This window comes from Anser brachyrhynchus (genome assembly GCF_964034855.1).
Source record: "Anser brachyrhynchus genome assembly, chromosome: 4".
In the NCBI taxonomy this organism is placed as follows: Eukaryota; Metazoa; Chordata; class Aves; order Anseriformes; family Anatidae; genus Anser; species Anser brachyrhynchus.
The window spans coordinates 46144641-46172053 of NC_137698.1; the positions used below are offsets into that span (position 1 = coordinate 46144641).

Genomic DNA, 27413 nt, shown 5'->3' on the forward strand with positions numbered 1-27413 from the left:
TTCGTCTTCACCAAATTTCCCACACCTGTAAGTGTTCAAAAGCTGTCTGGACAGTGCCCTCAATTATGTGCTTTAACTTTTGGTTAGCCCTGAACAGGTCAGGCAGTTGGACTACATGATCTGGGAAGGTCTCCTCCAGCTGAACTATTGTATTCATTTCAGCCAGAGTATTAACATCCATCTAGAAGATTTGAAGTACTTCTACTGTTATTCTGAAAGTAAGGTAAGCCTCTTGCAAGTAGAGAAGCATGTTTAACACGGATGGTTACTGAGTAATCACAGGGCTCTCTCTTTGTCCATGGCATATTTTCAGAACTCCCAATAGCAACAATCTGTTACTTACCCACTTAAGCAGTTATAAATCAATCAGAGCATGAGTGGTATAACAATATCATTTTAAGAATTTATTTAAAAAGTATTGAATAGTTTTGTAATACAGCTGTGAAGTATACATAGCGGGCTTTCCTACCAGAGAATATTTATCTCCAGCAGTCCCTATCTAGCACAGCTGCAAAGATGTTTTGTAAATCAGTAGGACAAAATCACAGATTTTTAAATAAATACAATCTAGCTGCTTCAAGAAGTGTTACACTGTTCCCTGTGGTAACAGAGGAGTAAAGCTAGTGTTTTCCTCTGCCTGTCAGCAACAACCAGCTGACTGCACTACCCATCTACACCTACACGGAGGTACACTTCAACAGCGAGAACAATTTCAAGCACTTCTTCCCTTGGGGAGGACTGGACAAAAGCACTGGGTACAAGTCACTTGTAACAAGTTTATATCAGGAAGTGACAACCCATGCTTTATACTAAAGGTGTTATTCAGGGCATAATTGCTACAGAGCCGGCAGTGAGGAATATAAAAAAAAGTTAAAAAACACCTTCTTTTACAGATAGCACAGTCATATTGGTCCAGGAAGTTCAAGTCACTTTTTTCTTGCACCAAAGACAGTTTTTCTTCTTCTTCAAGAAGGACCAGCCCAAAATGTATCTCCATCATCATCTATGTTTATTTTTTAAGAGGCAGCAAGAGTCAAAAGATGTAGCATATCACTGTAGACAGCCAAGGTCTGTGAAAATTACACGTGAAGAGGAACAGGTTCTAAATCCTGATGTTTTCAAAGACCCTGCAGAACAAGAAAGAAAAATAGAATTAACACTCACTTTAGTCACTAATGAAATCTCCCAATAGTCAAGTCTTTATGGAGGAATCTATCAGGATTTGCCAATACCTAATGTGACCCTCAATCTTCACTATTTGACCTTGACAGTCACTTTCGTAGACTGACCTGGTGACAGTACAGTTATTCTTAAGAAGACAGATAAAGGGTAACATAGGATTTAGAAGTTAGACTACAGGCATTCCTCACCTGTCTAGTTCAGCTGACGTATAAGCTGGTTGATTCCTTCACCTCTGCAGCCAGGCTTACCCATTTCCTTGAGGAAACCCACTTTATTACGTGCAGCATGGCGGGCCACTGACAGATGGAAAGGCCATAGAAACTCCGTGACATTTCTGAAATACCTCCCAGCTGAATAGATTTCATGAATAAGGTCTTCCAGGCAAATAATACCAAAGTTCCCTGCAAGGAAAAAAAAAAGAAAATAAAATGAACAAACACACATACCACACACACAGAGGCACATCTCATGTGTGTGGTATTATCTTTATTCACATTATCCAAGGACTGCAGTCCTCCACATACAAGTCTCGCAGGATTTCTCTCCCTCCCTTCCCTCAGGTCAGAACGCAAACTCTCAGCACCCCCCTCTTCCCTTGATTCACTTCATTTTCTTATCTTCTTCCTCACCTAAATGTTCCTCTATCAGCATATTGTCTGTCAGAGGTACCTTCTTCTTGTTAACAATTGCTTGGCCCCGTTTCAGGATAAGCTCTCGTACAGACTTCAGGTTAGGGTATCTGTACAAAAACAGAAATCAGATTCCATAGTGGAGAGATAAGATGCAGCGGAAAGTCCCGTTCTAATTCTTCGTACTTAAGTAGGAAAGTAACCAATATATGTTTACAAAGATGAAAAGGAACAAGATTTAAATGTAAAGTTGCCAAAGACCACTACTGGACCAGCTAGCTATAGATTTGTGACAGCACATGAAAAATTGGGAAGATGTGATGCTTACACACAATCTGCTATGAAATCATGCGAATAGTACTTACCCCCACGCCACGTAAGGTTCCACAATCCGCAGCATCTTCAGCGTTAATGGAGACAGTTTAACAAATGTTCCACTGTAAATTTTTCTCAGCCGCAGCAACTCAATCACTCTCCTTACCCTCAAACTCACTCCCCTAATCCTGAATTGATAAAAAAAAAATACTAACAGTTACCGTATTTCTTTAATACAGCACCAAATGGCCTCAGGTTACTTGCATAGAGACCTGTCTGGCTTGATTCCACTTCCTTTGCTTAGGAAGGATATGACAGTTACAAACAGTAGCAATAATAAAGATAGGGAGTAACAAAGACTTCTTACTCTGTAATCCGCACAACAAAGGCTAGTTTGTGCTCCTTAGGCACAGCCACCTGTCCAGGTTTCTGCTCCATGCGCCTCAGCCGGACCTCGTCTCGGTGTTTGCGCCATGAATCTCGAAGAAAAGTTTCAAGGCGCTTAAACTGGATTTGTTTCCCCTTCTGGTGCTAAAGACAAAAGGATAAGAAATGATTACCCTTCCCAACAATCTTAGAAGCTAGCATCTCAAAGGTCAGATGAAATTCAGAACTTCATGAACTATGCTCTTTCATTTTTGGAGGCAGTAAGAAGAAAATAGATTTGAAAATCCAAGCCCAAATGATACAGAATTGAGGGACAACATGCAAAGTTATAAACTTCAAGCAGCTAACTGTAGCTTCCAGTGAACATGGGAGTTTTGCCACAGAAGAAAATAAGTTAGGAGTAAGAAAGAGCAAGACCCAGAACGCTTCCAAGCATAGGAGAAATCAAATGGACACAGCCACATACACAGCTCAATTAGTCACCTGGAAAACCAGAAACAACATATGTCTGGGTAAAACAGATGATAAAGTAATAGTCCACTGTGAGTCAAAGTAACCATCCAAAAGAAATTAACTTTTAATTCCTTTTCTATAAAGGTATACATGCAAGAAAGGAGAAAGAAACATTCAACTGAGTATTACTCATTTAAACACAGAAAGCCCAGCTCACTTGAAAAAAAAATCTTTTCAGAATTATGAGAGGAGGGAAAACATATTTAATTCAAAAGATGTTTAAATGCCTATGCTTAGTTCAGGATCAAGTACATCCACCTAAATCGCAGCACTTCCTCATATGAGGAAGGCATGTACTTGGCATTTACCAAATGAATTTAGCCAATAATACATCTAAAATATATTATACACTTCTGAATTAAAGAGTATAGTGTTGTGTGTCTTTAGTTTTATTTCACATCGGAAATCACCTGTGAAATTAGTTCAGATTTTCAAAGCAGGCAGAGACTTGATCAGACCCATCATTAGGGTCTTTTTTCAAATGAGAATCTTGAAAGGGGGCTATCGAACATTATTAGTTTGGTTTCCACTTTCACTCTGGGAATACAGCAGGCCTTTCACATATGTAACAAAACATACACAGTAGGTAGCAAAGAACAGAAGTTTTACACGTAATCCTATAAACACCATAAAGGTAGATTCCCAAGGAAAGCCTTAAGCCATTCCCAAGGAAGGCCCGGGCTGTTTTAGCGGAGACACAGCAGAGCGGGTCCCAAGCTCGGGAGATAGCTCACAGGGCACAGCGAGTCCCCGCATCAGTGGCACTTGTCACCCCGTGCGTGGCAAAAGGCCTCACCGTGACGCTCTGTTTAACTACGTCCAGGAGACGACCTATACACAGCTAACTAACCGCACTCCCAGGGATGCGCACGGTCCCCGGGGAGGCTCATAACGCAGAGCTGACCGCTTCCAGGCAGCACAGCCACCGCTAACACGGCGCCCCGCTCCCCGCTCGGCTGCGCTCTCCCCCTGCGGCCCCGGCCCCCACCTTCCGCTTGTCGAGGAGCGCCTGCTTGGCCTGGGTGGCCTTGATGGCCTGGTACGCCTTCCTCTTCTTCAGCAGGTTCTCCGGCACCAGCGGGATCCGCCGCTTCGGCCTGCGGGGCACAAGCAGCCGGTCACACGCACCGCCGCCCTCCCGGCCGCCCCCCGGCCGCCCGCCGCCCGCTGCCCGCCGATGGCGGCCGATGCGCTGCCCCCCCGCCCCGCAGCACTCACTCGCCGTCCGCCATCTTGCCGCCGCCGCCGCGCATGCACCGGGCGGGGCGTGTGATGGCCGCCGGGAGGCGGGATGGCTGCAAGCCCGGGGCACGGAGGGAAGGGGAGCGGCTCGGGGCTGTCCCCGCCCTGAAGGGATAACGGCCAGATAGCGGTTGTTTCGGAACCTAAAAGTTAATCCGTGGAAGGGCAGCCCCGAGCACTGACTGTGTTGAAATGGGATGCTGCCGCACTTCGAGGGGCACGAGGACTGGGAGGGGAAGAAGTCATCCCCCAGCACCTACCGGGCGTCAAATGGCAGCCACAGTGGCTGGGCACGGACCTCAGGCTTTGACGTGTCAGTCCCGGTGCAAGAGCAGCATCACCATGTCAGGAGCCTGTGACAGACAAAATGCCTTTCCGAAAGATCTTTCCTTTCTGCCTCTCACCTCAATAACACAGGTGGCCTCAGCAGGAGGAATGAGACCATTTCCCTCCCTTCCTGGTGGCTTCCAAGTGAAGCCATTCCCGCCCCCGAACAGCAAGTCCTGCCTGAAGGAGCATGTAGGCCCAAGCAAGGACTCGGGGGCCACACAGCACACCTGATGCGCAGGCCAGCAGCTGGGCACAGCCACATTTGAGGGAAGGGTCTCAAACATGGCCATGGCCCTGTGCAGTAGGAAAAGACAATCACACCTCTGGGGCAGTAGGGGCAGTGTGAGGAGCAGGTATAGGGACAGGGAATGGGGAGTTGCATTGCAAACTGTAGTCTGGAGAGGTTGCAGAGGCAGGAACAAGCACAGAATCATAGAATCACAGAATATCCCGAGTTGGAAGGGACCCACAAGGATCATCGAGTCCACCTCCTGGCACCGCGCAGGTCTACCCAAAAGCTCAGACCACATGACTGAGCACAGTCCAAACGCTTCTTGAACTCCAACAGGCTTGGTGCCGTGACTACGTCCCTGGGGAGCCTGTTCCAGTGTGCGACAACCCTCTCAGTGAAGAACCTTTTCCTGACATCAAGCCTAAACCTCCCTTGTCACAGCTTGACACCATTCTCTTGGGTGCTATCACTGGTCACTAAAGAGAATAGATCGGCACCTGCCCCTCCACTCCCCCTCGTGAGGAAGCTGTAGGCCACAATGAGGTCTCCCCTCAGTCTCCTCTTTTCCAGGTTGAACAGGCCAAGTGACCTCAACCGCTCCTCATACATCTTCCCCTCTAGGCCCTTCACCATCTTTGTAGCCCTTCTCTGGACACTCTCCAATAGTTTCACATCTTTTTTGTACTGTGGTGCCCAGAACTGCACACAGTACTTGAGGTGAGGCCGCACCAGCACAGAGTAGAGCAGGACAATCACTTTCCTTGACTGAAATACAAGATTTTTTTTCTCAGAGCTGGCCCTACCTCTTAATGTCTTCGCATCACCTTTGCTGATACTTCCTGTTGTGTAAGAGACAGATTACAGGAGGAATTTATACCTAACAGGTCTATTAACACCTCTACCATTCTCCACTATTTGAATCTGTCTCAGCAACACACATAAGTGTGTTGCTATATCATATCAATGTAACTTGACCCAAAAGAAGTATTTCTCAAGAGAATAAACACAGTGTGATCTTGAAGAGGTGTGCAAAGCTGTGTTGTCTTTTGATATCCACTAAAACTCACTTAGGACATTAAAGAACATCTGTCCCTGGCTGCATGTAGTAAGTCTGAATGTTAGATTAGCCTATACCAGTAGATACTGCTCAACATCATTTCAAATTTAGGAAAGGTTTGGGAGTCCGCCTGTGGAGTTGGTTGGGTATCTCTGGTGCTGACAGCCAGTGGCAGTGTGCTCCCTTTACAGAGCTCCTCTACTGGGACTACAAACGCAGCAGAGAGGCAAGACTGGAGGGGGTCCAGCACTGTCCCCTCATTGCTCTGTAAGAGTAGAAGGAACCTCCCCAGCTGGGAAGCCACTGGGCATAGCAGGGGGTCCCCTCTGGTCCCTCTTTATCCCCTCTTCCCAATTTCCCTTGGCCCTCCCCCAGTTCTCCTGTCTCCCTCCACCCCCCTGCAGGACCTGCTGGTCTGCCTCACCACACCTCTGCTGTGGCCCTAGGCAGCACCGACACCACTCCTGCCCTGGTGTCTCCCACTGCACACAGAAACCCTTGCCCATGGCCACCCTACTGCCACCACCAGCTCCCCACAGTGCCGGGGGGGCTCTGTGTGTTTGCCCCAGCCAAGGCAGCACCAAGGTGACGGGATGCTGCAGGCAGCATCCCCCCACCCAGCGCCATCACCATACTCCATCCATGCCAATGGCTCCTGCTAGAGACAGGTTGCATGGGGTTGTGGTGGGAGGGACATGCATGGGTAGCCAGAGGGGATTAATCAGCTCACCAGGAGATTTAGAAATAAAGATTGTCTTCTTGTTCACAGGGTCCTGCACTGAGCTTTATTGCACTAATTTTGTGGAGTTTGCTTGGGCCAGCTGATAAAATTTCTGAAAACCTAGGGAAATCATCAGGTCAGTTTTCATGTGTTCCTGAGAAGGAAGCACATTAGGGAATATAGGTACCCCAGAGTATGTTGCCAGGCAGAAAGATCACCAACTTTCACTGCCAGGCCCAGACAAACTGGGTTCCCAAATGCATGTCTGAATGGGACTGTGTCTCTAACAGTAAAAATACATATTTCAAATGGCTGCTGATGGAACCTTTACAAATTTCACTAGAATGTAACTACTCTCTGAGTTAAAATGTTCACTTCACTGTCCTTTTACATTCATGTGTTAGTTAAGTCCCAGCACCAGCCAGAGTGGCTGTCCCAGTCAGAAAGGGCTGCCCGACCAAGCCAGGGCAGTGCAGGTACAACCACCCTCTGTGCCCTCCAAGTGTCAAATGAGAGCAACTGTGTCCTGCCAGTCCCAGGTAAGGTGACGTTTACATCGAACATGGAGCCAAAGCTCTGAAGAGGAAAGAGCCCAAGCACAGGGAAAACTTATCCAGACAAAACAGAGGTTGCCGATGCAAATGTTAAAGTAATTGTAGCATAGATGTCTTCCTGGAGAACATTCCCAAGACATAGTATAAAAAGAAGAAAAGAAAGGAGGAAGTGGAGTTGTTACCCCCAAACCTCAGAGATTTTGTCACTGTATTTACTGCAAGTTGGCTTGTGATAATCCTGTGGAAAGAAAAATATGAAAAAATAGAAGACGCAAAACAGCAAATATCAAAGGACTATTGCACTGAACCTGTAGGAACTTTCAAGATTATAGAAACACAGTCAGGATTTATATTTAGTGTTGCTGGATTTGGGGCTGGACCCAAGGATGCACTCTGGAAGGGGGAGCCTTGATGAACCAGAGCACTGGGCTAAGGAGATGGGGGAAGCAAGCCTGGGACAGCATCTGGAGTGTGCATATCATGTGTGAAGGTGGAGAGCAGGACTGAGGAGAGCAGCCTGATCCAGCTCTTCACAACCTACTGAACGTCCTCAGCTGAATGACAGGAAAGCACAGATGAATGCAGGGCTTGAGCAGACAGACCGGCATAGCTGGCAAACGGCTGGAACCAAAACCATACCAATGCTTTTGTGTGTGTTTTTTTGTTTGTTTGTTTGTTTGGTGGTGGTGTTTTTGTTTGTTTGTTTTCAAATCCTTATTCGAGAGAAGGGGAAACTGTGGCAAACGGTTTGGACAGCAATCTCACCCGCAGATGGTGCCATAGCCTCACGGAGGGGAGATGTTGCATCTGATGAGGTGGTATTTGTGCTCTGCAGCCTCCTCTTTGCCATGGAGGGTAGAAGCGTGTTGCATGCCTGCACGCTGGACTTGTTGCTTTAATTGCATCTGTAATCATTTGATTTATACCAGCCACTGTTAACTCTTCAGCTAAATAGCTGAGAATCAGAGCCTTTCACTAAAAATCTCAGGGATGTCAAAGTTTAACTGCTTCACCTCAATAAAGCTGCAAACCTTTACAACATTGTAAATTAGGCCATTTCTCTTTTGACACCTAACACCCAAATATCTGTATTTAGAAACGTGAGCCCACATTCTGGCACCTGCTCGGGTACATGCTCTGCAAAGAGCACACCATTTGGAGAGTAAAACCAGCTTCCCACCAGCTATTCTTTGATGCAGTCTTTTGGATTATGAAACAGAAAGCACATGAAACAGATCATATGAAAGTTTTATTTTTTAAAAAATAGAGGCAAATTAATAAATTTCACTCTGCCATGAGGGTAAGCTGCTCTATATAGAAATAACTGAAGTCTCTGGCAGCTCACAAAGGGAAATGTGGTCCATTTAAATCTACACACGAGTATGTTTTGTTTAACAAGGGAAATGCAAATAGGATCTTGGGTATTTCATTATTTATGGAAAGGAAACAATAAGTAAATAAATATTTCAAGTGCTGTTGCTATGAAATGTCACACAGCATAGCAGCATACCCGTGCTGACTTGTTAAACATTAACTAATAGTTACAGTATATTAATGAATGACTATTCAAATGTTCTCCTTTGCAGGCTTAGTCAGAAAAAAATATTATCTTTCCTATATAGCAAGCTGTTGTAAATTGACTTTCAGCACTCTAAATCCCTATTGTCTTCATTTTTCTTCACAAGACCTTACATTTTTTGAGATTTCCATTAACTGTTACAGATAAAACCAATGACAACATGTTTATGATTGTCACCATCAGTCAGTGATGGATTAAATGATTCCTCCTCACTTACAGGTCATTCAGAATGAAAGGTAAAACCATTTTCAAAAGGCTGGAGCAAAACGATGGATATTTAGTTATGCCACTTGCAGTCATTGCTATTCAGTGACTTCACAAATCAGCTAGTGGCTTCCCCTCAGTATTGGTGATGAAGGTCCTTTGTGAGTGCGTTTTCTCCATTTCTCCAACACACCTCAGATAAGGCTCAGAACTCACCCAAGGAAATTATTTTTGAAAACTAGGTTTTTATGTAATTCAAAAAGGCCTGCTGGGTTGAGGAGGGTGGGTGGGGACAGAAGACATTGCTTTTAAGGACCAAAATTGAATGTGTCATATCAAAATAAATCATCCATAAAGCAAGTCAGGAAAACATGACTTCCTTTTCATCAGCAGAATAGAAAATAACCCCTTTACTGTACCGCATGGAGACTTCTTCCACTTTAATTTCAAAATATAAAAATCCTCACAATGTATTTTTTAACAAAGCATGTTACCTTTTGATACGTTACTGGCTGTGGCAGGTCTGCTATGCTGTTTTTGAGGAGACTGTGTTTGAAAGGTTGACTGGGAAGATCAAAATCAAGAGGCTGCCTATATCTTTCCAGAAAGATGTCCCTGGAAGGGAAGAATTTTTGAAAAGAGCATCTCTCAGGTGGCCTTGCTTTGTCTGAGCTGCTTGCCTTTATAGGTAAAACTTGGAATATTTTACACATGACTAAGTGTCCCTGCTCTAATCACACTGGTCCATTTTGGAGTGCTGCTGCAGAACACTCACAAACATCTTTCATGGTTTCTGCCTACCTTGGCTTGAATCTCTTCACAGTGCTTCTACAATTCACATAGGTGCTGCAGAGCTGCCCAAGAGCAGATCCCTTCGTTATACTTGGGACTCCATTAGAGCAAATAAAAGCAAACAAAGGCAGATCTCTCTTTTGCCCCCTGCAGTCCTTACATGATCTGGTTCCCTCTCTTGAGTGAAGTGTCTTGCCAGCTTTCATTTTATTGTGATCTGATATTTTATCGTGGCTGATATTTTGTGTCACATATTTTAATGTTCATTTTTATTACCTCATTCATGGACACAAAGCTGCAGCAAGTCTTTTATGCTGTTTTGAGGAGGCTGTGTTTGAAAGTTTGACTTTGAGACCAAAATCAAAAGGCTGCAGATATCGTTCCATAGGGAGCACCCTGGAAAGGAAGAATTTTTTAAAAATAGCATCTCTCAGAAAGTGAGGTCTTGCTTTGACCTAGACATTAGAAAATACAAAAATAGCAAACTGAAGTTAATAGGTATAAGTCTCAGAAAAGTAGATGCTGTTGTTTTGTTTTGTTGTTGTGTCAATGTAGTCCTCTTCTCCTAAAGGAGAAGAATCCAAAAAGAATCCAAAACTCTCCTTTGGATTAAATATTTAAGACTATTTCCTCCCTGCAGTAGGAATAAATTGTGTGGACTTCAGCCACAACTTAAATCTTCATTTTCATCATGCCAAAAGCTTAGCTTTCTGGAGGTATCCGAGTGTTCCTCTCTTTCCATTAATGGAGATGTTTGCTATTTGGGGTACAGACCATTGTTTTTGGATGCACTGGTGGTGAACTGTACACAGCCATAGAAGGAATAACTTGCACCAAAAGTTCTAGTCATCTGTTTTACTGGATTATTTATTTTCTTCAAGTATGAATGATGGCATTTGTAGACTCTAAATTTCTAAATTTTTAATCCTAGACAACAGTTTATGTCCCCAAAAGAATTTGTTATGACATGGTTACTGCAACAGAAATTTCCAGCCCTTTCTTTATACTTACTATGCTTCTGTTTAGATAGTGCTATGCTTCTTGTGTTACAGATTTTCTTAATGTTTCTACAATGAGTGGATAGTTAATAGGAATAGTAACTGCCACAGAATAAAGGATATTACTATTCTTTAGTTAATAGCAATATATTGCACTGCCATGTTTCCGTAACTCTGTCTAAGCCATTTAACTCTATAAATATAAAGCAAGACGTCTGTGAAACAAGTATTCAACTGTTTGAAAATGCAACATATACAGCTTGAAAAAAAAAAGTAACAAACATGTTGCTAGTTGAGTGCAAAAAATATGTACAAAAATGTGTAAAATGTGTGAAATTGTGTAAACAAAAGTAAACATGGTAAAATATAAGTATGGAAATGTAGTTAAGAGATGAGTATGTCAAAAACGTACTCACTTTAGCATGCGCACAGTTAGGGCTCCTGGGACAAAATCTGTCGTGTGGGATAAAAGGAGGGACGATGCTGACCTGGGCGCAGAATCAGTGCCTGCATTTCAGAGAGGTCAGTCGGGAAATGAAACAAGCTGTGGGTAACAACACGGGGCATGGATTCCAGGAGCAGAGGCAGGAGGTGAAGCATCTTGTCCATAAAACTTCTTGCCTTATTTTATCTTCTGACATTAACAGGAGAGCATAAAGCTCCATTAAATTCATTTTAAATCCCACAAAACCTCTACAGACAATATGTGCTGTCTCAGAACAAAAAAAAAGGAGCAGTGTTTGAAGTCTATCACTCTTGCCAGTGAACCATGTCCCAATCTGAAACCTGCCTGTAATGTATTCTCTGTAAAAAGAGCCAACAAATTAAATTCTGTTTATTTTGCCAGATTGTGATCTAATCTGGGGAACATTTTAATGGGGGAAATACCTTGTGATCTTAAATTATGCCCATTTTCAGATCTTTTAAGGAAAAAGTTTATATGATTTGGAAAGAGGCCCAAGAACTGCTCTATATGCACACTAAAACCAATGTTTAACAGAGAAAAAAGCCATGTGGTCTAGGACTTTCTTTCATGAAAATAACAATCACATGGAGATAGACTAATATTTAATAAAAATATTGTTGTGAAAATTGTGCATACATGCTTTTTTATTTTAATAACAGGGTTTCTTAACAACAGCATTTCTGACAGAAATCCTGCAAATACTCCTCAAGGAGAGTAGTCTGGGTATAATGAAGAGACATGAATGGGACTAGTATTGGTGACTATTTGGCAGCTAATGGCTGCCTAATATGTCAAATTAAAAGGTCTAAAAACACATGTTTTGTGGTTTGCGTCTCCCTGGAAAAAAAAAAAATGTGGGGAAAAACAATTCCATACAGTGGACCTAAGTCATAAAGTCAAGAATTAAAAACTATTTACCTATTCCAAATATTTTATCTTGTTTCCTTCAAGAAATTTAACTCAGATGCTTATTCCTTTCATTTCCAACATTTTGTAAATAGAATATGACTTTCTGATGAAAAAATAACAGCATTTTTCAGGAAAAGAGAATCTGGCATTTCTGCGTTTTGCACATGTTGAAAGGAAATGCTTCACGCTTCAGATTTCTGCCCTTGTCTTTTCACTGAAGGCATTTGCTTTCTTTGGCTTTCTGAAGACTTTACAATAAACCCCTCAGAAGTCTATTTTGTGACCTTACAATTTGTTGAAAAACTGCACCTGCACCACCATATCAAATTGCAGATAGCTTTATGGAAAAATACTGGTGTTTGAATCCATCCTGGCCATAAGATATACACTGCCTGATAAACCCCACATGGAACAGAGTTCACTGCATCTGCATCCACGGGAAGTTCGAGATGCAGCCACAGGATTTTTGAGAATTTCACTCCAGGTATGGTCTCCTGATACATGAGCACACATTTGACGCAAAAGGAGTCTATATATTTATAATCAGTTTTTAAAAAGCTTTCAAAATATTTTAGCATTGTTTTGAGGTTTTCACCGATTTCAAAGGAAATAGGATCAGCCAGAACTCAGTATTATTTAAAACACTACTTTCTAAATATTGTGCGGTATGCAAATAGATTCAAGTAAGTACGTAAATAAAATAAGTCTCCATTGACTATGACAGAGTGATAAACAATAACACAGCCGTCACAGCAAAATCCAGTTGCTTGCCCCCCTCGTTGTGGTATAACTAGCAACCCCGTCTTGCAAGCACCTATTTCTGTGAGAAATCCCCCTGCTTCCCATGGCCCTGCAGCTGGCTTTGGAGCTCCCATTCCGGGATATTTTCCAGGCTGGGCCACAACGGACTGCCTGCGGGAGACAGGAACACTGCATCTCTCAAGAGGCAACGCTGCGCTTGGTAGGTCTGAACACGAGATCGTGGCTCAGTCTGCTCCTTCAGCTGTGGTTTCATTGCCTTCTTCACGCTGCCTCCTGTGTGAGAAGCAACAACTTGGCAGTTTTCAAATACTTTTTAAAGTGGGGATTCTCCCACGTTTGCAAGACCAAGTCCTCTAGCACTCCCCCAGCTGAGTAATAACTACTGCAGTGATTTCTTTTCTACCTTTAGTGTGATTCATTTTCAAGTGTTGGAAAATATTCCAACTTAGAAAGCTTGATTTTATAGAAACTACTGTGAATACTTCACCAGAAGAAAAGCAGACTACTAATAAACCACTCACACTGTTCTCAGATATTGTCCGTGGAAATTATGTCTGGAGTTTTAAGAGCTTCTGTGTTATTAGAGATTTACATCTATCAAAAAATTCTGACATTTTCTGAGAGTGGTGGTACCTATTTACAAGTTTCTGAAGTGAAAACCTTGCAAGAAATGAAATGTTAAGTAATTTAATTTTGCTCTAATGTATTTGTAAAGGCTTGATTAATGAACCTGAAATAGAAAAAATAATGTTTTTCAATTACAATAAACGGTGATGAAAATAATTTTGTTTTCCATCTCGACTAACCACACCAGAGAGTAGTGTGTACTATGAATTTAATTGTACCTTTAAAGAAAAACCAGACATCATTCTAGATGGTCTCCACAGGTCTCTATGACCTCTCCTACCTCCACGGGGATGAAAAGATATATTTTATTTGTGAAAAAGAAGACAGATTGAATTATGCTTGAGATGAAAGACAATGAGAGCAGAATAGCTGTCTTCCACACTCAGTAATTGGAAATCCTGCCTCCTACTAGATTACTTTTTAATTGAACCTCCAAGATAAAAATGCAACTAATTATGCCATTTAGGTAGCGGAAGCATGTTCATAAGTACACCACAGCATGAGCTATTCATAAAAATACTGCAGACTGGGGAACCACAGAAAGGGATGGAATGGAGTAAGCTAATTAGGAGGTTTGTCATTTCAATGCAGACAACTTCATAGGAAATGCTTTGTGTACTCAGATGTAATTTCTGTCCTAAATGTCAATGATTCTGGTACAAGGGTGGTAGTGCTAGAGAATTATTTCTATCAACTAAACAAAACAAAATAAAACACACATTTAATTATTCTTCCTTCATGGGCCAAGTTATCCTGGGCCAAGTTATTTCTTATACAAGAAATCCTTCAACAAGTCCACTTGTGGAGACTAGGGGAGGGAGCTGTTGTTTCAAACAGAAGAATAAATCTGAAGAAAATTAAATCGGTATAAATGGGAGATGATTTTCATTAATTTATGTAAAATCACAGCAGAATAGTATTATTAGTTTGCAGTCTGTACTATTGAGCTCTAAATGAAGCTGTGATTCTGAGTGCTGTAACGGTGCATGGCAATAGGGCTATAAAGATCCTCTCACTTTTTTCCCTGTTAATTTATGCAGGGAAAGATTTGGTTGGAACATTTTATTTTGCCTACAAGTATTTGAGACAACTGCCTAGTCAAGATAAAGAGACAGAGCATTTGTACTTGACCAGGATATGCCAGATACGAAACACAGAGCCTGAAGGAAACGGTTTTACCCCAAGGAAAGAGCTGTGTCCCAGCCTCTCCAAGCTGCTGATGTGTGGCTGGAGTGAGGGGAGGGAGGAGGTGGTTGCAGGCTTCTCCTCATGTAAACCACAACCTTTTATGGGTGGGATTTTAGCTCCTTACCGAAGCTGAATTCTTCAGTACCTGGATAACAGTAACTGAGCTGAAAGTTTTCACTACAAGAGTTCAAATATATGCTTTAAAAAATAAAAACAGTAAATAAAAATGTAGCAGCATTTCAAATATTCATACATGAAATGTTGGGTTCTAGGCTAATTACTAAGCATGGGAGTGAGATTTTGGAATTAGTATAGATTTAAAAAAAATCAGCTCTATGCTTAGGATGATAAACAAAAATAATTGAGAATTATTTGAAAAGGGACTCAGAAAAAAGTTTTAGAAAAAGTTTTAGTTTAGAGACCATCATCACATTACTGTAACCCTCAGCATGTTTTGAATGCTACAGCTTTGGTCAGTTTTCATTCTTCCCTCTGTCCATCCTATACCCCTCCCTCCCTCCCCCTGAGATACAAAAGTAGATTTGGAAAAGCTTCAGAGAAAGAAGATAAAAGATATGGAATGGTTTCCATCTGTAGAGCAGTTAAACAGAATGGACACACAAGCTGAAAGAAAGGTATATGGGAGAAAATAGTCAGTAAAATCACAGTTGGTGTGGTGGTTGTTTACTCCTTCTTCCAATACAGGAAGAAGGGAACCTCAGATGAAAGTAACAGGAGGCAGGTTCACAAGTAACCTGTTCTTCCAACACATGAACTTGTAGTTAAGACGTGTTCTGAGAAAGCTAAAACCCTACGTGCAAAGACTGAACAATTTCATGGAAAAACAGAGATATTGATTACAAATGACACCCCTTCTGGCTCTAGAAGTATCTAAGCAGCAACAGTTGGAGGTCATGGAAGTGTTCTTGTGGTTTGTCACTTCACGTTTCCTTCACTCTTCCTAAAACTTTACTTCTTGTGACTGTCAGAAACAGACTACAGCTAGATAAACCTTTAATTTGTCTGAGCCTAGCTGTTCTCATAAGTCATGCCAAGCCCCATATCACCATATTTTTTTATTTTATAATATAATCTCTTCTCCTTGAATGCTAGGGAAGGGAAGATTGGAGTGCAAGTGCACCTCCGCAAAATGGTTTGGATAACCAAGACATGGAGAAAAGGTAGACACATTGGTGGCAGCTCTGAACAACCATTCCCTTTTCTTCTGCAGCTGGTGCCCAGCCTTCTCTGTTTGCTAACTATTTCCCATTCATTACAGTCATCCTCACGTTCAAGTATCAAAAAGACTCAGTTCTCTTAAAAAGAGTTATGAAAAAAATGCTGGTGAGTCAGGAGTCCCAACAAATCAAAAAGACGTGCCTGGAGCAAAACACAAGGAGGTGTTAGGCAAGTCAAAGATCAGGAGAGAAACTTTTTGACCCTATAATAGACTCCTGATAGTTAGAACTGACATTAGAACTGACATGGCACATCTGCCAGCCACTTGCATATTGGGAAGATGTAAATCTACATGCCATTTTCTGGGACAATATTTCCCCTGCAAGACTGGAAATCTATTTTCAGTATCAATTTGGGCCTGCAGCACAAATTGGATTCTCAGATACTCACAGTTCTGTGGTGGTCCTGGCAAAATGTCATTCAAGTATTCAAGCTATCAGATGGATGCAAAACGTCATTTGAAAACGCCACCTAACACACAACATTTAAGTGTCTTACACAACCTACCATCAGTCATAGCCTTGGTAGCACTTTTGCTTGTCATTAGAATAACCACCTTTCCTTTGTACGTTTGGGTTCTGTCATGAAATTTATCCAGTAAATTTCCTGAACAAGTTGATTTTTATGGCATTCATTCTATCTCTATATGCAGAGATACTTCCAGATATTCTATCATTTCTCATAATACTCATATACTCCACTTTTTTCCTAAAGAGTTTGCAGATATTTCTTTCACAACACCCAGTCCAGTTTTGTCCTAAACATTTCACACTTTTCACACAGATCCTAATACAGATAAACCAGTTAAGAAGTTTTCTGAAAATGAACAAATTAAAGCTCCGCAACTAAACCACAAATAAGAAAGGTATTGATCCTATGCCCAAACTGTATTTTCCAACAATGGTCAACTCTATACCAAAAAAAAAAAAAAAAAAAAAAAGGAAAAAGCAAACTGAACAAAGTCAGTGTTGTCACAGAGCAGCCAAATAATCCTGCATTCTGCAGGAAGGGCTGATAGAAGAGGGGCTGATCTGATCTGACTGCACGTCCTTCTTCCATGTCCACCTGCCCCTGTCCTGTTTTTCTGCCTTTAGAGCACATCCTTTTCAGATCTTTAAACAGCCCTAGATAAATGAATCCATTCTTGCAATGAACTATTATCACTTATCTGAAAGCTAAAAGGATGAGGAAATTTGCCAAAGACCCGAGAACAGATGTAAATTAGCGAGAAGGGGATCAAGGAGCTGGTTAGCTCCAGGTACCCTTGTCTGGACCACAGCTATGGAGAGCACTTGCAGCAAGTGGTGCTTGGTCCCTGCTTCTCAGAAGTGTCCTCCTCCCTGTTGTAACTTTCACCCATTGACTGATGGAGTGAGATTGCAGGCGTACTCATTCATCTTGAAATAAAACAGTTTTTACAGTGCTCAGCCTTGAGTTAGGGGGGGATAAGAAGAGGAGCAAGCATCGACAGTAATAAACCAGAGAAATTCAAAGCGACTGCACTGATGTTCTGCACCATGCTCTGTAGGACTTGCTTCTTCCCTGGCAGTTTTCTACAACCCCCAGCAGGATCAAGGCCTTTCCATATCAGATGCTGTGGTCTGACATCTAAGATAGAGTTTCTGACTCAAGGGACTATACTGAAGAAGGGCTAATAAAGAAAATCTGTGTCCCCTTTCTAAACCAATTAACAGAAAAACAAGTGTGTCTTGCTAGTTTCATTTTTCTCTGCACACATACTGATTATACTGTACATTTTTATACATCATATAGACAAAAATATTTGTCATCATTATTTCATATTTTTAATAACAAAAAGTATTCCTTCCTTTCAGTAAACAACCTTAGCAGTGAAAGAAATCATTTGGGTGCGGGTGTGCTTCAAAAGAACGTTTGTTCTGAGAACAGTTTTTTTTCCTCTGCATCCAATGCACTGCAGTTATATCAGAAAAACACACGCATTTTTTTTTTAAACCTGGTATGTCAAGTCACTGCCTAATGCAGGAGCTAGCTCTACGTGATGAGGTAAAGATAATCAGCAGGGCAGGTTTTATCAAGAAAAGGCTCTTAAACTTGCAGGAGAGGGAAGAAGCTGATCTACTTTACATATACACCTGTGATTTCATTTGACGTCTTCTTGAAGGAGGTGCCTGAGTTTAGTTTATAGCCAATGTAGAAAGGCTTTGTGTACTTTCATACTGCTTAATTTAAGTGCCTCAACTTAGCTTTCAACATCTCCTTCAGAAAGAAAAATCTTTTCTTACAGCCTCTTTAATACGCAACAGAAAATGGAAATAAATACCTTCAAATTCAACCCCTTCCCAAATTTGACAATCTCTGAAACACTTTAAAATGTGTGTAAAATAAGAAGAATGGGAAAACTGGCTTTTCCATTTCTCATTCTTTTCAAATCCAGACTGGCTACCTTTATGGAAGATTAAGCTTGAATGAAAAACACACTATCTGTAGGATTCAGCATACAGATAACAAGCTAAAACATAACAGGTTATCGAAACCCACTGCTGTGATGTGACCTTTCTCCTCCTGTTGGAAGCAGCACGGGTCAGCGAGGAGGTGCCCGTGCCCAGGCTGGGGCTGCAGGGACCTGCTGCGGCTCTGCCCCTTTGCCAGGACAAGCCCGGGTCTCCTCCCTAGCTCCCTTCCCTGGTTCCTGTCAACAAAGTGCACCTGCAGGTCACAGAGGAGCTGCAAAACATTCTTGCCACAACCTAGAGAGGCCTGAGGGCTGCAGACCGTGTTACAGCATGTACCTGTATAACCCAGTGCTTACTTCTAATTCAGATAGGGATTTAGTCTCAACAGCTCACTTCTTTATAGCTGTTTCAAATCTGGAAGGTACCATTGAAATGTGACCCCGTTGCCTGTTTGTAATGATCTGTGAACAGCCACCTGGGTTTAGTGGTGTTCTGTTATTACTATGGATTACCCACCAGATGGTTTAGATAAAAATACTTCAAATGATGAATAGCTCATGAATTCTTCACGTCACTTCAAAGGCTTGCTTTTCAGAATTTGCACTGTACAAGTGGTCCCTTGTGCGTATTTTTTGTTGCTGATTCTCTTCGCCAGTTTGCAGGCCACCAAATCCACAAGCTGCCTCCAGAATAATCACATCTACCTGCGAAGTGTGAGTACCTCTGCAAATACACATGGGCATTTCCACTGCTTGCTGTTGCTGCACGCAGAAAGTCTCTGGAAAGTGAGCGTAAGGCCTTCCATATGGAGCCAAAAGGGAAACTTGGGGGTGTTAGTGGAACAAATGTGAATTAGTTATTTTTCAGTCTTCATTCAGCTCTAATTAAAATTAATATCACTTTGGCTCATACTAACACTACTAACAGTGAGGAAATTTGTAGCTAAAACTTTCAGCTTGCTAGGCTTAGATGCTGCTGCACATATGGTTTGTGTGATCACTGACTGTTCCCGATAAAAGCCCATATGGGCTGCAACGAGTATGCAATCAAGGCATTGATGCTGTAGCCTCACTTGTTGTTGTTGTCATTAACTTATTTCTCAATTTCACTCCACTTCTAACTACAAGGTATTTACTGTCTGTCATCTCTTTTCCCCTTCTGCGTAGTCTCACAGTCATCACAGCACCTCTAGCGACCACGACTCAGGCCATTCAGCAGAGGCTTCCAGAGGAGTCATGCATCGTTGCCAGTCTGCTCCCAATATCTCATATTCTTTCTGCATCAGCAGCACAACCACTGACAAACCTTGCAGTCCTTCAGGAAGCTGAACTACCTGCCAGCAAGTAACCTGAGGAAAAGTTTCTTACCAACTGGTCATTAAGAATGTCTTACATTTAAAAGACAAAATTATGTACAACAGGAAACATTTTTCCTGATCTTTTTTTAAGTTGATTTATAATAGAAGTATTTTTGTGTTGTTTGTTTATTTATTGGGTTCTACAGTTGTTGCTACTATTGTGTGAAATATTCCCCACCATCACTTCCAAATTATTTTGAAATCTAGTGATTTGAGTTACATCTCCCCAGAGTTTAATCTATTTTAATAAGTTTTAGATGCTTATTTAGTTTCTATAATTTATCTCACTCTTCTCGTAAATCTCTCCTTCCTTGCTTTAGCGTACTCTTTGGAAGACACGTACCCAGAATACATTCAGAACAATTACTGCTGGTGCAAACATAAGAGTTTAAAGGTATTGAATTAGAATCAGTGGGTTTCTGAAATGTAAAGCACATGCAAATGCCAATTCACTTGCCGGAGAACATAGGGTATAGGTAAGAGACTGAAGGAGTGTTGCTTCAGTGGCCATCCATTTTATGTCTGCATGTCTTCTGCAGGTGGCTATCAGAAATTAAATGCACCATCCTCAGTGGGCAGTGTGTACATAACAAACGTGTGACAAATTTGCGAATATCAGAAGTCCATTCTAAGCCAGCACATTTCTGTACCTGCAAATTATCGGTGAATGCCTTTTAGCAGAGTAAACTTATCCATGAGTTAAGTCGTAAGGATTCTTAAACAGACAACTGAGTGACTTAATAGGATGCTATTAACAAAGCAAGAGTGAAAATGAGGAAGATTATTCTCAAATATTTTGCAGTTTATGCAGGATTTGTGACAAACATTTAGCTGTGTATGGTCTGATCTAAACTTCTTTGGATGCGTCTCCAGGTATATAACAAAACAGTTGTTGCATCCTTCTCAGTCTGACAGCTAAACTAGAAGATGAATACAGCCCCTGACCGCCAGGGCCTCTCTTCTCCAGGGCTCTGCACCTCTGACACATTTCCCTCAGGCCCTTTGGTTCAAGCTTTCCCTTCTGTCCATTGCAAGTCTGCTCTGGTTGAATTATAAAACATTTTCCACTCAGAGGGGTCTGTTGGTTGTTGTGCTTTCATTATTTTTGTATTTTACACTGGCGGTATCTGAAAACCATACAGAGATTTCATATTTCATTCCCCTGATGGGGCCATTGAGTCAGAAACTCGCATCAGTCTCCTAGAGTTGCCCTTCCTTTCACCAATGCACTTTGAGCTGAAAAGGAAGATTTGGCCACATATTCTGACAGCTTGTATTTTGTTACTTCCTATCCTCTAGTCCTGTATCTTTATTATACTGACTGTAAAAAGGGATAAAAAATAAAATTATGTTAAAGCTTAGTTTATATAACACTAATCTAATAGGAAGCTATTAAAGTACAGTGAAAATAGAAACATACTCTTCAGCCTAAAACTTAATTTCAGCTGAACTTGTGCTCTTTACAACATAAGAGGAGGCACATATTCATTTTGTAAAAATGAGCTTTTTGTTTAAGTTAAACTTACTTATTGGTAGCATTTTCATTATGACTAACGAAAAAGAGAAGTTTTAAGTTTAGATTTTTAAGCAAAAAAATATTCCTATTGATATATTACGGCAAATAATCTTGCCTGAAAAATAATTCACTCTTAAAAAGCAATTAGTAACAGGATTAGTTATCATTCTTCATTATTTTTGTTTTGTTTGCTTTATGACATGCTACTTTTTCAGAAACACTCTTTTGACCTCCTTGTCCCATCTGAGTTAAGCACTTTCTTGGGAGAGAATTGACAACCCAAAAGGTGCTCTAGTTTGTGTTAAGTGTAAATAGCACAAGTGATCTCATGATCAACATGACTTTTAGGTACTAAGATCCCACCATCTACAGTGTTTGTTGATAGCATCTTCCATATAGAAGAAATTCTGCACTTGGAAATACAGCATAAAAGGCCACTTCTGTCACATTACAGCATAAAAGATTAACGGAAATTACATTATTTTTCTACAAAGGAATTTGTAAATAAGAGCATAAACAGAGGCAACAAAGTTAAATAGACTAAACTACAAAACAAAGGCCCTTATAAAGGAAGCAGATATGAAAATGTGTACATAGAGACATATATCTACATACATTAACTTATAGATGTAACTACAGAATAACAGAATGTCCCGAGTGGGAAGGAACCCACAAGGATCATTGAGTCCAACTGCTGGCTCCACAAAGGATCACCCAAAAATCAAACCCTGTGTCTGAAAACATTGTTCAAACACTTCTTGAACTATATTCAATACGGGTGCAAAACCTATAAAAGTTCAAAAAGAAGACCAAATGCTGTACAGTATTTTTACTACAATTTTAAAAGATACTTGGTCCAGAAAGGAAGAAGACATATTGGGTTTGGGAAGAAGGCACGCCTGGTCTTGGGGGAAGGAACAGTCTATGACATGCTTTTAAGGGGTAGCAAAAGATGCAGCGCAAATAAAGATGAACGTATTCATGGTTTCAGTGCCAGTCTTGATGGTGAACCCTCTGCGTTCTCACTGGCACTCATGGTAGCACGCATGGCATGCAAGAGGCAGCTTGTTTTGGAAGACCAGATATACCATACAGCAACACTGCAGATGTTAAAATTAGAAGATTGGAAGGGGCCTCAAGAGAGATTTAAATCAATTTTCCTATGATAAAGCAGCACCAGTTATTCCTGTGTTTTTCCAGACTCCATTAATTCTCCATGTAATCTATTGTACAACTCCTCTATGTTCATCATTAGAAAGTCTTTTCAATGTATAATCATCTGTGCTGCACTTCAAGTTCATTAGGGTGTTGTTCTATATAAATCTATCATAGAGGGTTTTTGGTTTTTTGTTTTTGTTTTTTTCTTTGTTTTTATTTTAAATTTTGTCTATTAAACATAGGTAAATCAGTAAGGGATAAGTCCAGGCAGTTAGCTCAGATGTTTACCAACTCTTCTGCTGATCACTTGTCTTACATGGCCTGATGGGACCCTTTCCTCGTTACAGGGGTTTACAGGGTTGTGGCCTCACTATCCGACTAGAAGAGAATTTCCTACTGCAAGCAGTTGCAAAGCTATCTTCCAAGGCCCACACTGCAAAGAGCAATGCTGGACTGGGAGCAAAAGTGACAAGCTGGAGACACGGCTGTCTCATGGTGTCCTGAAGGCACTCTAGGAAGCACTGGAGCTTGAGGGGTCATGCTAGGGGGCTGCCTTAGCTCTGAAACATCTTAAAACGGAGAGGCTCACAATTAGGGAGGAAGAGAGATTTTTAAGCCACCAGTGAACTCAGTGGGGCTCAGCGCTTTCAATGCAGACAGACTTTCTCTCTTTGTGTTCCCATGAACGGGGTATCTTGACTTTCTAATGCTCAGTAAATGCAGTTACACTCAGAGGCAACTCTTGCCTCCCACAAAAGGCTCTGTTCTGCCAGCTAAATTACCAGACTGTGATGTTTTATAAGCCATGTTTTTCCTCTCTCTTTATGTTGTAACCAATGGGCACTGGACTCCAAGGGATGTTAAGAGCAAGTTTATTGCACACAGTAGGTAAATATTTGTTGTACTCTGTCTCATACTTGCTCTTCTATTATTTTTTCCACAGACGTATTAAAATTGGATTAGTGCTTAATCTTGCTTTTATTTTTTGTCTACTTTGTCTACATAATAGCACAGCATCACTGTCACTTTATGTTTTGAAACACTTTCACACTTGCATAGCTGAAAGGATATTTTGTTTGGTTGAGATCCTAAATTCATGTGGAGCTAGGACAAGAAATGAAGTGCCTGTCCAAAGCAACCTGGTTAGCTTGCAGAGCCAGCACCACAGCTGAAGAAGATTACCCCCAGGCTTCTATGGTGGAAAAATATAAGGCTGTAGCAAACAGACGTGGGCTGTAAGCTGCTCACCCCTATTTGTACAGGGAACTTGCAGGGGAAATCTCTTTCACAATAACTGCCAATTAGCCTTCACCCTACTAAAAGGGTCAAAATCAACTACAAGGCACACGTCTCCCTCTTTTTTTTTTTTTTTTTTTTTTTTTTTTTATCCTGAAGATCTGGTATTCTCAAGTAAAGTTTCAAAATTGTGAAATTTCTTCCCTAAATGCCTGTGGCTCCAAGACAGCTCATGGCAAAACTCCCACACAGCCATACCTACTTCCCATCGGCTACATATCCAAGCCCATAAAATACTTTAACTCTTCCAAACTGTCATAGAAATGTTTAGCACTTGTAGAGCTACTGCACAACTGGCTTTGAAAAAATAGCTAAGAATAATTGTTCTGCAAATTCAAAGAAATAAGTTGTATGTGACAGGTTAAAATTCAAAAAGGGACCGAGGAGTTGTAGAAAAAGAAGCCACAGACCTGGGTCTTTACTTTCCCAATCTTACCGCAAACAGCAAAAAGTTTTTTAATGACATAATCACTGGTGAAGACCTCTGTTTCCCCAGAAAAGGTCTTGACTTCTCTGAATAAATCAGGGTCACTCGAGACTGAGAAAAAACCTGCTGTGGTGACCAGCTCTGTGCACTTTATCACAAGCTGTAGGAATTTCCCATAATTATGCTTTGCAAATAAATTACCATCAACATAACAAACACACAGAGACATTAAATGTGAACAAAGATATTTTTGAGATCTTTGAAGAGGGAGAAAATTTAATTCAATTAGAGTTGCTCAGAAGACAGTCATAAAAGAACTTCCTGTTTAAAAGGATTTTGTCCAGATCTCTTACCAAGACTAATAACAAGTAATAACAGTAATTGGGATTTCTACAGGGCCTTTCACCCAAGGAGCTTAAAGAACAAAAGGGGAATTCCTTTCTAGTTATCCAGAGTTTGTTTTGTTTTATAATCAGGGGCCCAAGAGCAAAGAAAGCTCCAGCTCTGAGCCTCTTGGTGGGGGAGAGTGCTGACACTGAGGACACCCATAGGGGATGCTGGAGGGACCATGCCTGAGGCAGATGGGCCCTTATTAGCCCTCTTGCTGCTATATAATCAAAATCCCTCAAGGCTGGTACAGGCAAGCTGGTTTTGCTGGCACAAGCCGGTTTAAGTACATCTTGCTAGTTTCTGAACACATCTATTACTCCTATTCTGTAACATGCTAACTTGGTGTGTGTTCATCATTTAACTAAAATTACTATTATTCAGAATGAATGACTCCTTAGCAATCTCACAGCTAATGTAACGTGTTTGCCTACCTTTAAATAGCCTCCCTGGAGATGTAAAATTCCTGTGCTAACAATGCCTCTCATTTTGCTGAAGGGCATTTCATCTAGTCCACTGCCCAGCAGCAACAATCACAAATTGTAAGCATCAAATTGCAAGCTTTGAATCTAGTAAATAACAGACCAAAACACTAGGTGGATGTCCCGTTTGAAACAGGCATGGAGGCCAGAACATGCCCAGTCTGAAATTAAAGGGCAGGAGAGCAGGACCGGAGAGTAGCACGCAGCTCCATCTCCTTCCTCCATCTCTTTCCAGTAGCCAGACAAATTTCAAGTCTGAGCACACTCATGTGGACTGTTGCCTCTGTTTAAGAGCAAATTAATTACAGGCATATCGGAAATGTGAACAAATTAAATCCCTCTTACTTCACACTCTCTTGCTTTATGTATTTGCATCCTCTGTTTTGAATTTCCTGAGAGAAAATAGGCAATTAAAACTCAATACTTCATGACGCAGACTTTCCTAGTGATCCTGCGTAGCCTTGCTAGAGCTGGCACATGGCTGTGAGAGGGCATATTCCAACCAGGCAGCCAGAAGGTTGTAAAATGATAATTGAAAGGATTAATGGAGAGCACCATATGCTCAGCCTTTGGGTCTGGCCACAAGCAGTACAGGGCATGCAGAGACTTCCAGTACAGTGCGAGGCCAGAAAAGGTAACAGATGCTGATATTTCTAGAAACCAAGAGAATAAAACTTGAATGAAACACAGTAGGTATAAGTAAGACATGGTTTTTGCTTCATGAAGGATGTGAACAGATGAGTAACAGAACGGGTTGGGTTGGAAGGACCTTGAAGACCTAGTCAGACCCTAGTTCCTCCCCCCAGCCATGGGCAGGGACACCTCCCACCAGACCAGGTTGCCCAAAGCCCCATCCAGCCTGGCCTTGAGCACCTTCAGGGATGGGGCATCCACAGCTTCTCTGGGCAGTCTGTGCCAGTGTCCTGGAAGATTTTGCTGCATCGGAGACATTTAATTAGTCCAGCTCTGAGGGGCTGGGGACAAATTCCTCCACCTCAACCATCACTCTGTACAGTCCAGTTTTTACGCTAAAACACTCAGCCTGCGTGCATTTTCCTCTTAAAGTCTTCCCACTGGGGTACCGCTCCCACATGCATGCCGTTTCTGTTATCTGGAAACCACCAATAAAAATGGAGATAAGGTGTTTACTGTCAGTATGTCCTTTTACTCTGGAATAAACTGTTAAATTCTAAAATACCTGAACCCCAAAGAGGAAGCTGCTTTTGTGATAAAGTTTAGTCAAGGTGAGCAACTGAACTCCTCTGAATGCTGAACTCCTCTCGGAGCTCGCAGCCAAGACTGGGAGGCTCTGGGGGAGCCAAAATACAGCACAGGCAGAGCAATGCTTGCTGGCTATATAAGGAACAGATCCACAGGCTTCCCATCTCAGCAGAAGAAAGATGATAACTAATAAGGTGCTATAAATACAGACATGTTTATGGGACGTGTTACATAACGGCTTTCCATGAGCTTCATGCCTCCCCCTTCACTGACACACACCACAAAATGTTTAATCTTATTGTCTCTTTATACTAAAAGGAATCTAATTTTAAAGCCAGAAACTAGGACAATATCTCATGATCTAAAGCTCCAAGTTAGCATTCACATGACCAAAGAGTTTGCTTTTCATTATACTTTATTTTCTATTTGTACCTTACCTATTTTTTCTCCCCAGATATGCATCCACAGCCTTTTCTAGTTTTTAATTTGATGCATAGTGTTGAAAACAGTATTATTTCCACAATTTCAGAATGTACTTGGGAGAGAAAAAAATATTTTGAAGAGTACAGTGATTTGAGGAATACACTAGAAGACTTAAGTACTTTAAGATATTTGGGGTAACAGATGGCATACATTGTCCTTTGCAAATACATGTCAAATAACAAGCCTATGAGGTTGAAGATGTGAACAGCTGCTAAAGAAAGAGGCCAGAAGTTATAGTAGAATAAATTGATAAGTCTTGTCTTACCGTATTGTAAGAAAGACAGTCTGAGTTTGCCTGGTTAACACGAGTAGATGGCACTCAGATCCCCATGTAACCCTGAGGTTGAAAGGAAGTGCAAATAAAGCACCAGTTCATCCCAACCCACCCTATGGAGTACAGTAATCACACAGCTGTCTTGAATGGGTCAAACTGCCATGCTAAATTTCAGGTGATAACATGTACATTTTGAGTGTAAAAGTTTTTGCCATTTTGTTTTTTTTTCCGGAAAGGTGTGGGTTATAATAAATAGATTTGCTACCTCTGGTCTTTAAGGACAGTTTTTCTAAACAGTTTGATTTATAATTGCTTGGTCCTGCGCCGGAAAGGAAGAGAAGGCCAGCCACGTAGGAAATAGCCGACAAAAAGCCCATGCTGTGGGAGTGCATCCCTGGAGTACATGCATGGGAAGGAGCCAGCTTTGTAGCACTACAAGAGGTTCATCTGG

The 27413-nt window shown here is 41.5% G+C and overlaps 1 protein-coding gene and 1 long non-coding RNA gene across 2 annotated transcripts in view; both read right to left on the reverse strand.

The window, feature by feature from the left end:
- Positions 1 to 391: 391 nt before the first annotated feature.
- Positions 392 to 4396, reverse strand: RPL7L1 (ribosomal protein L7 like 1). Its single transcript, XM_080591659.1, has 7 exons — positions 4245 to 4396; positions 4015 to 4123; positions 2494 to 2657; positions 2177 to 2314; positions 1812 to 1921; positions 1371 to 1583; positions 392 to 1127 (listed from the first exon to the last, which is right to left on the reverse strand). Exons 1-6 carry the CDS (start codon positions 4277 to 4279, stop codon positions 1375 to 1377), a joined length of 765 nt encoding a protein of 254 aa, XP_080447785.1. The 5' UTR covers positions 4280 to 4396; the 3' UTR covers positions 392 to 1127; positions 1371 to 1374.
- Positions 4397 to 11093: 6697 nt separating this feature from the next.
- Positions 11094 to 27413, reverse strand: part of LOC308194997 — a 68343-nt gene continuing 52023 nt past the window's right edge. The window contains exon 3 of the long non-coding RNA XR_013951132.1: positions 11094 to 13145. This is a non-coding gene — a long non-coding RNA (uncharacterized lncRNA). The remainder of the gene's footprint in view (positions 13146 to 27413) is intronic.

Excerpts from the sequence above, each read along its gene's own strand:
- RPL7L1 (XM_080591659.1), bottom strand. The coding sequence starts at position 4,279 with ATGCGCGGCGGCGGCGGCAAGATGGCGGACGGCGA. Across the intron at positions 2,315-2,493 it reads TTTGTTGTGCGGATTACAGA|GATTAGGGGAGTGAGTTTGA; the intron begins GTAAGAAGTCTT and ends TTATCAATTCAG. Across the intron at positions 1,922-2,176 it reads GAACCTTACGTGGCGTGGGG|ATACCCTAACCTGAAGTCTG; the intron begins GTAAGTACTATT and ends GTTTTTGTACAG.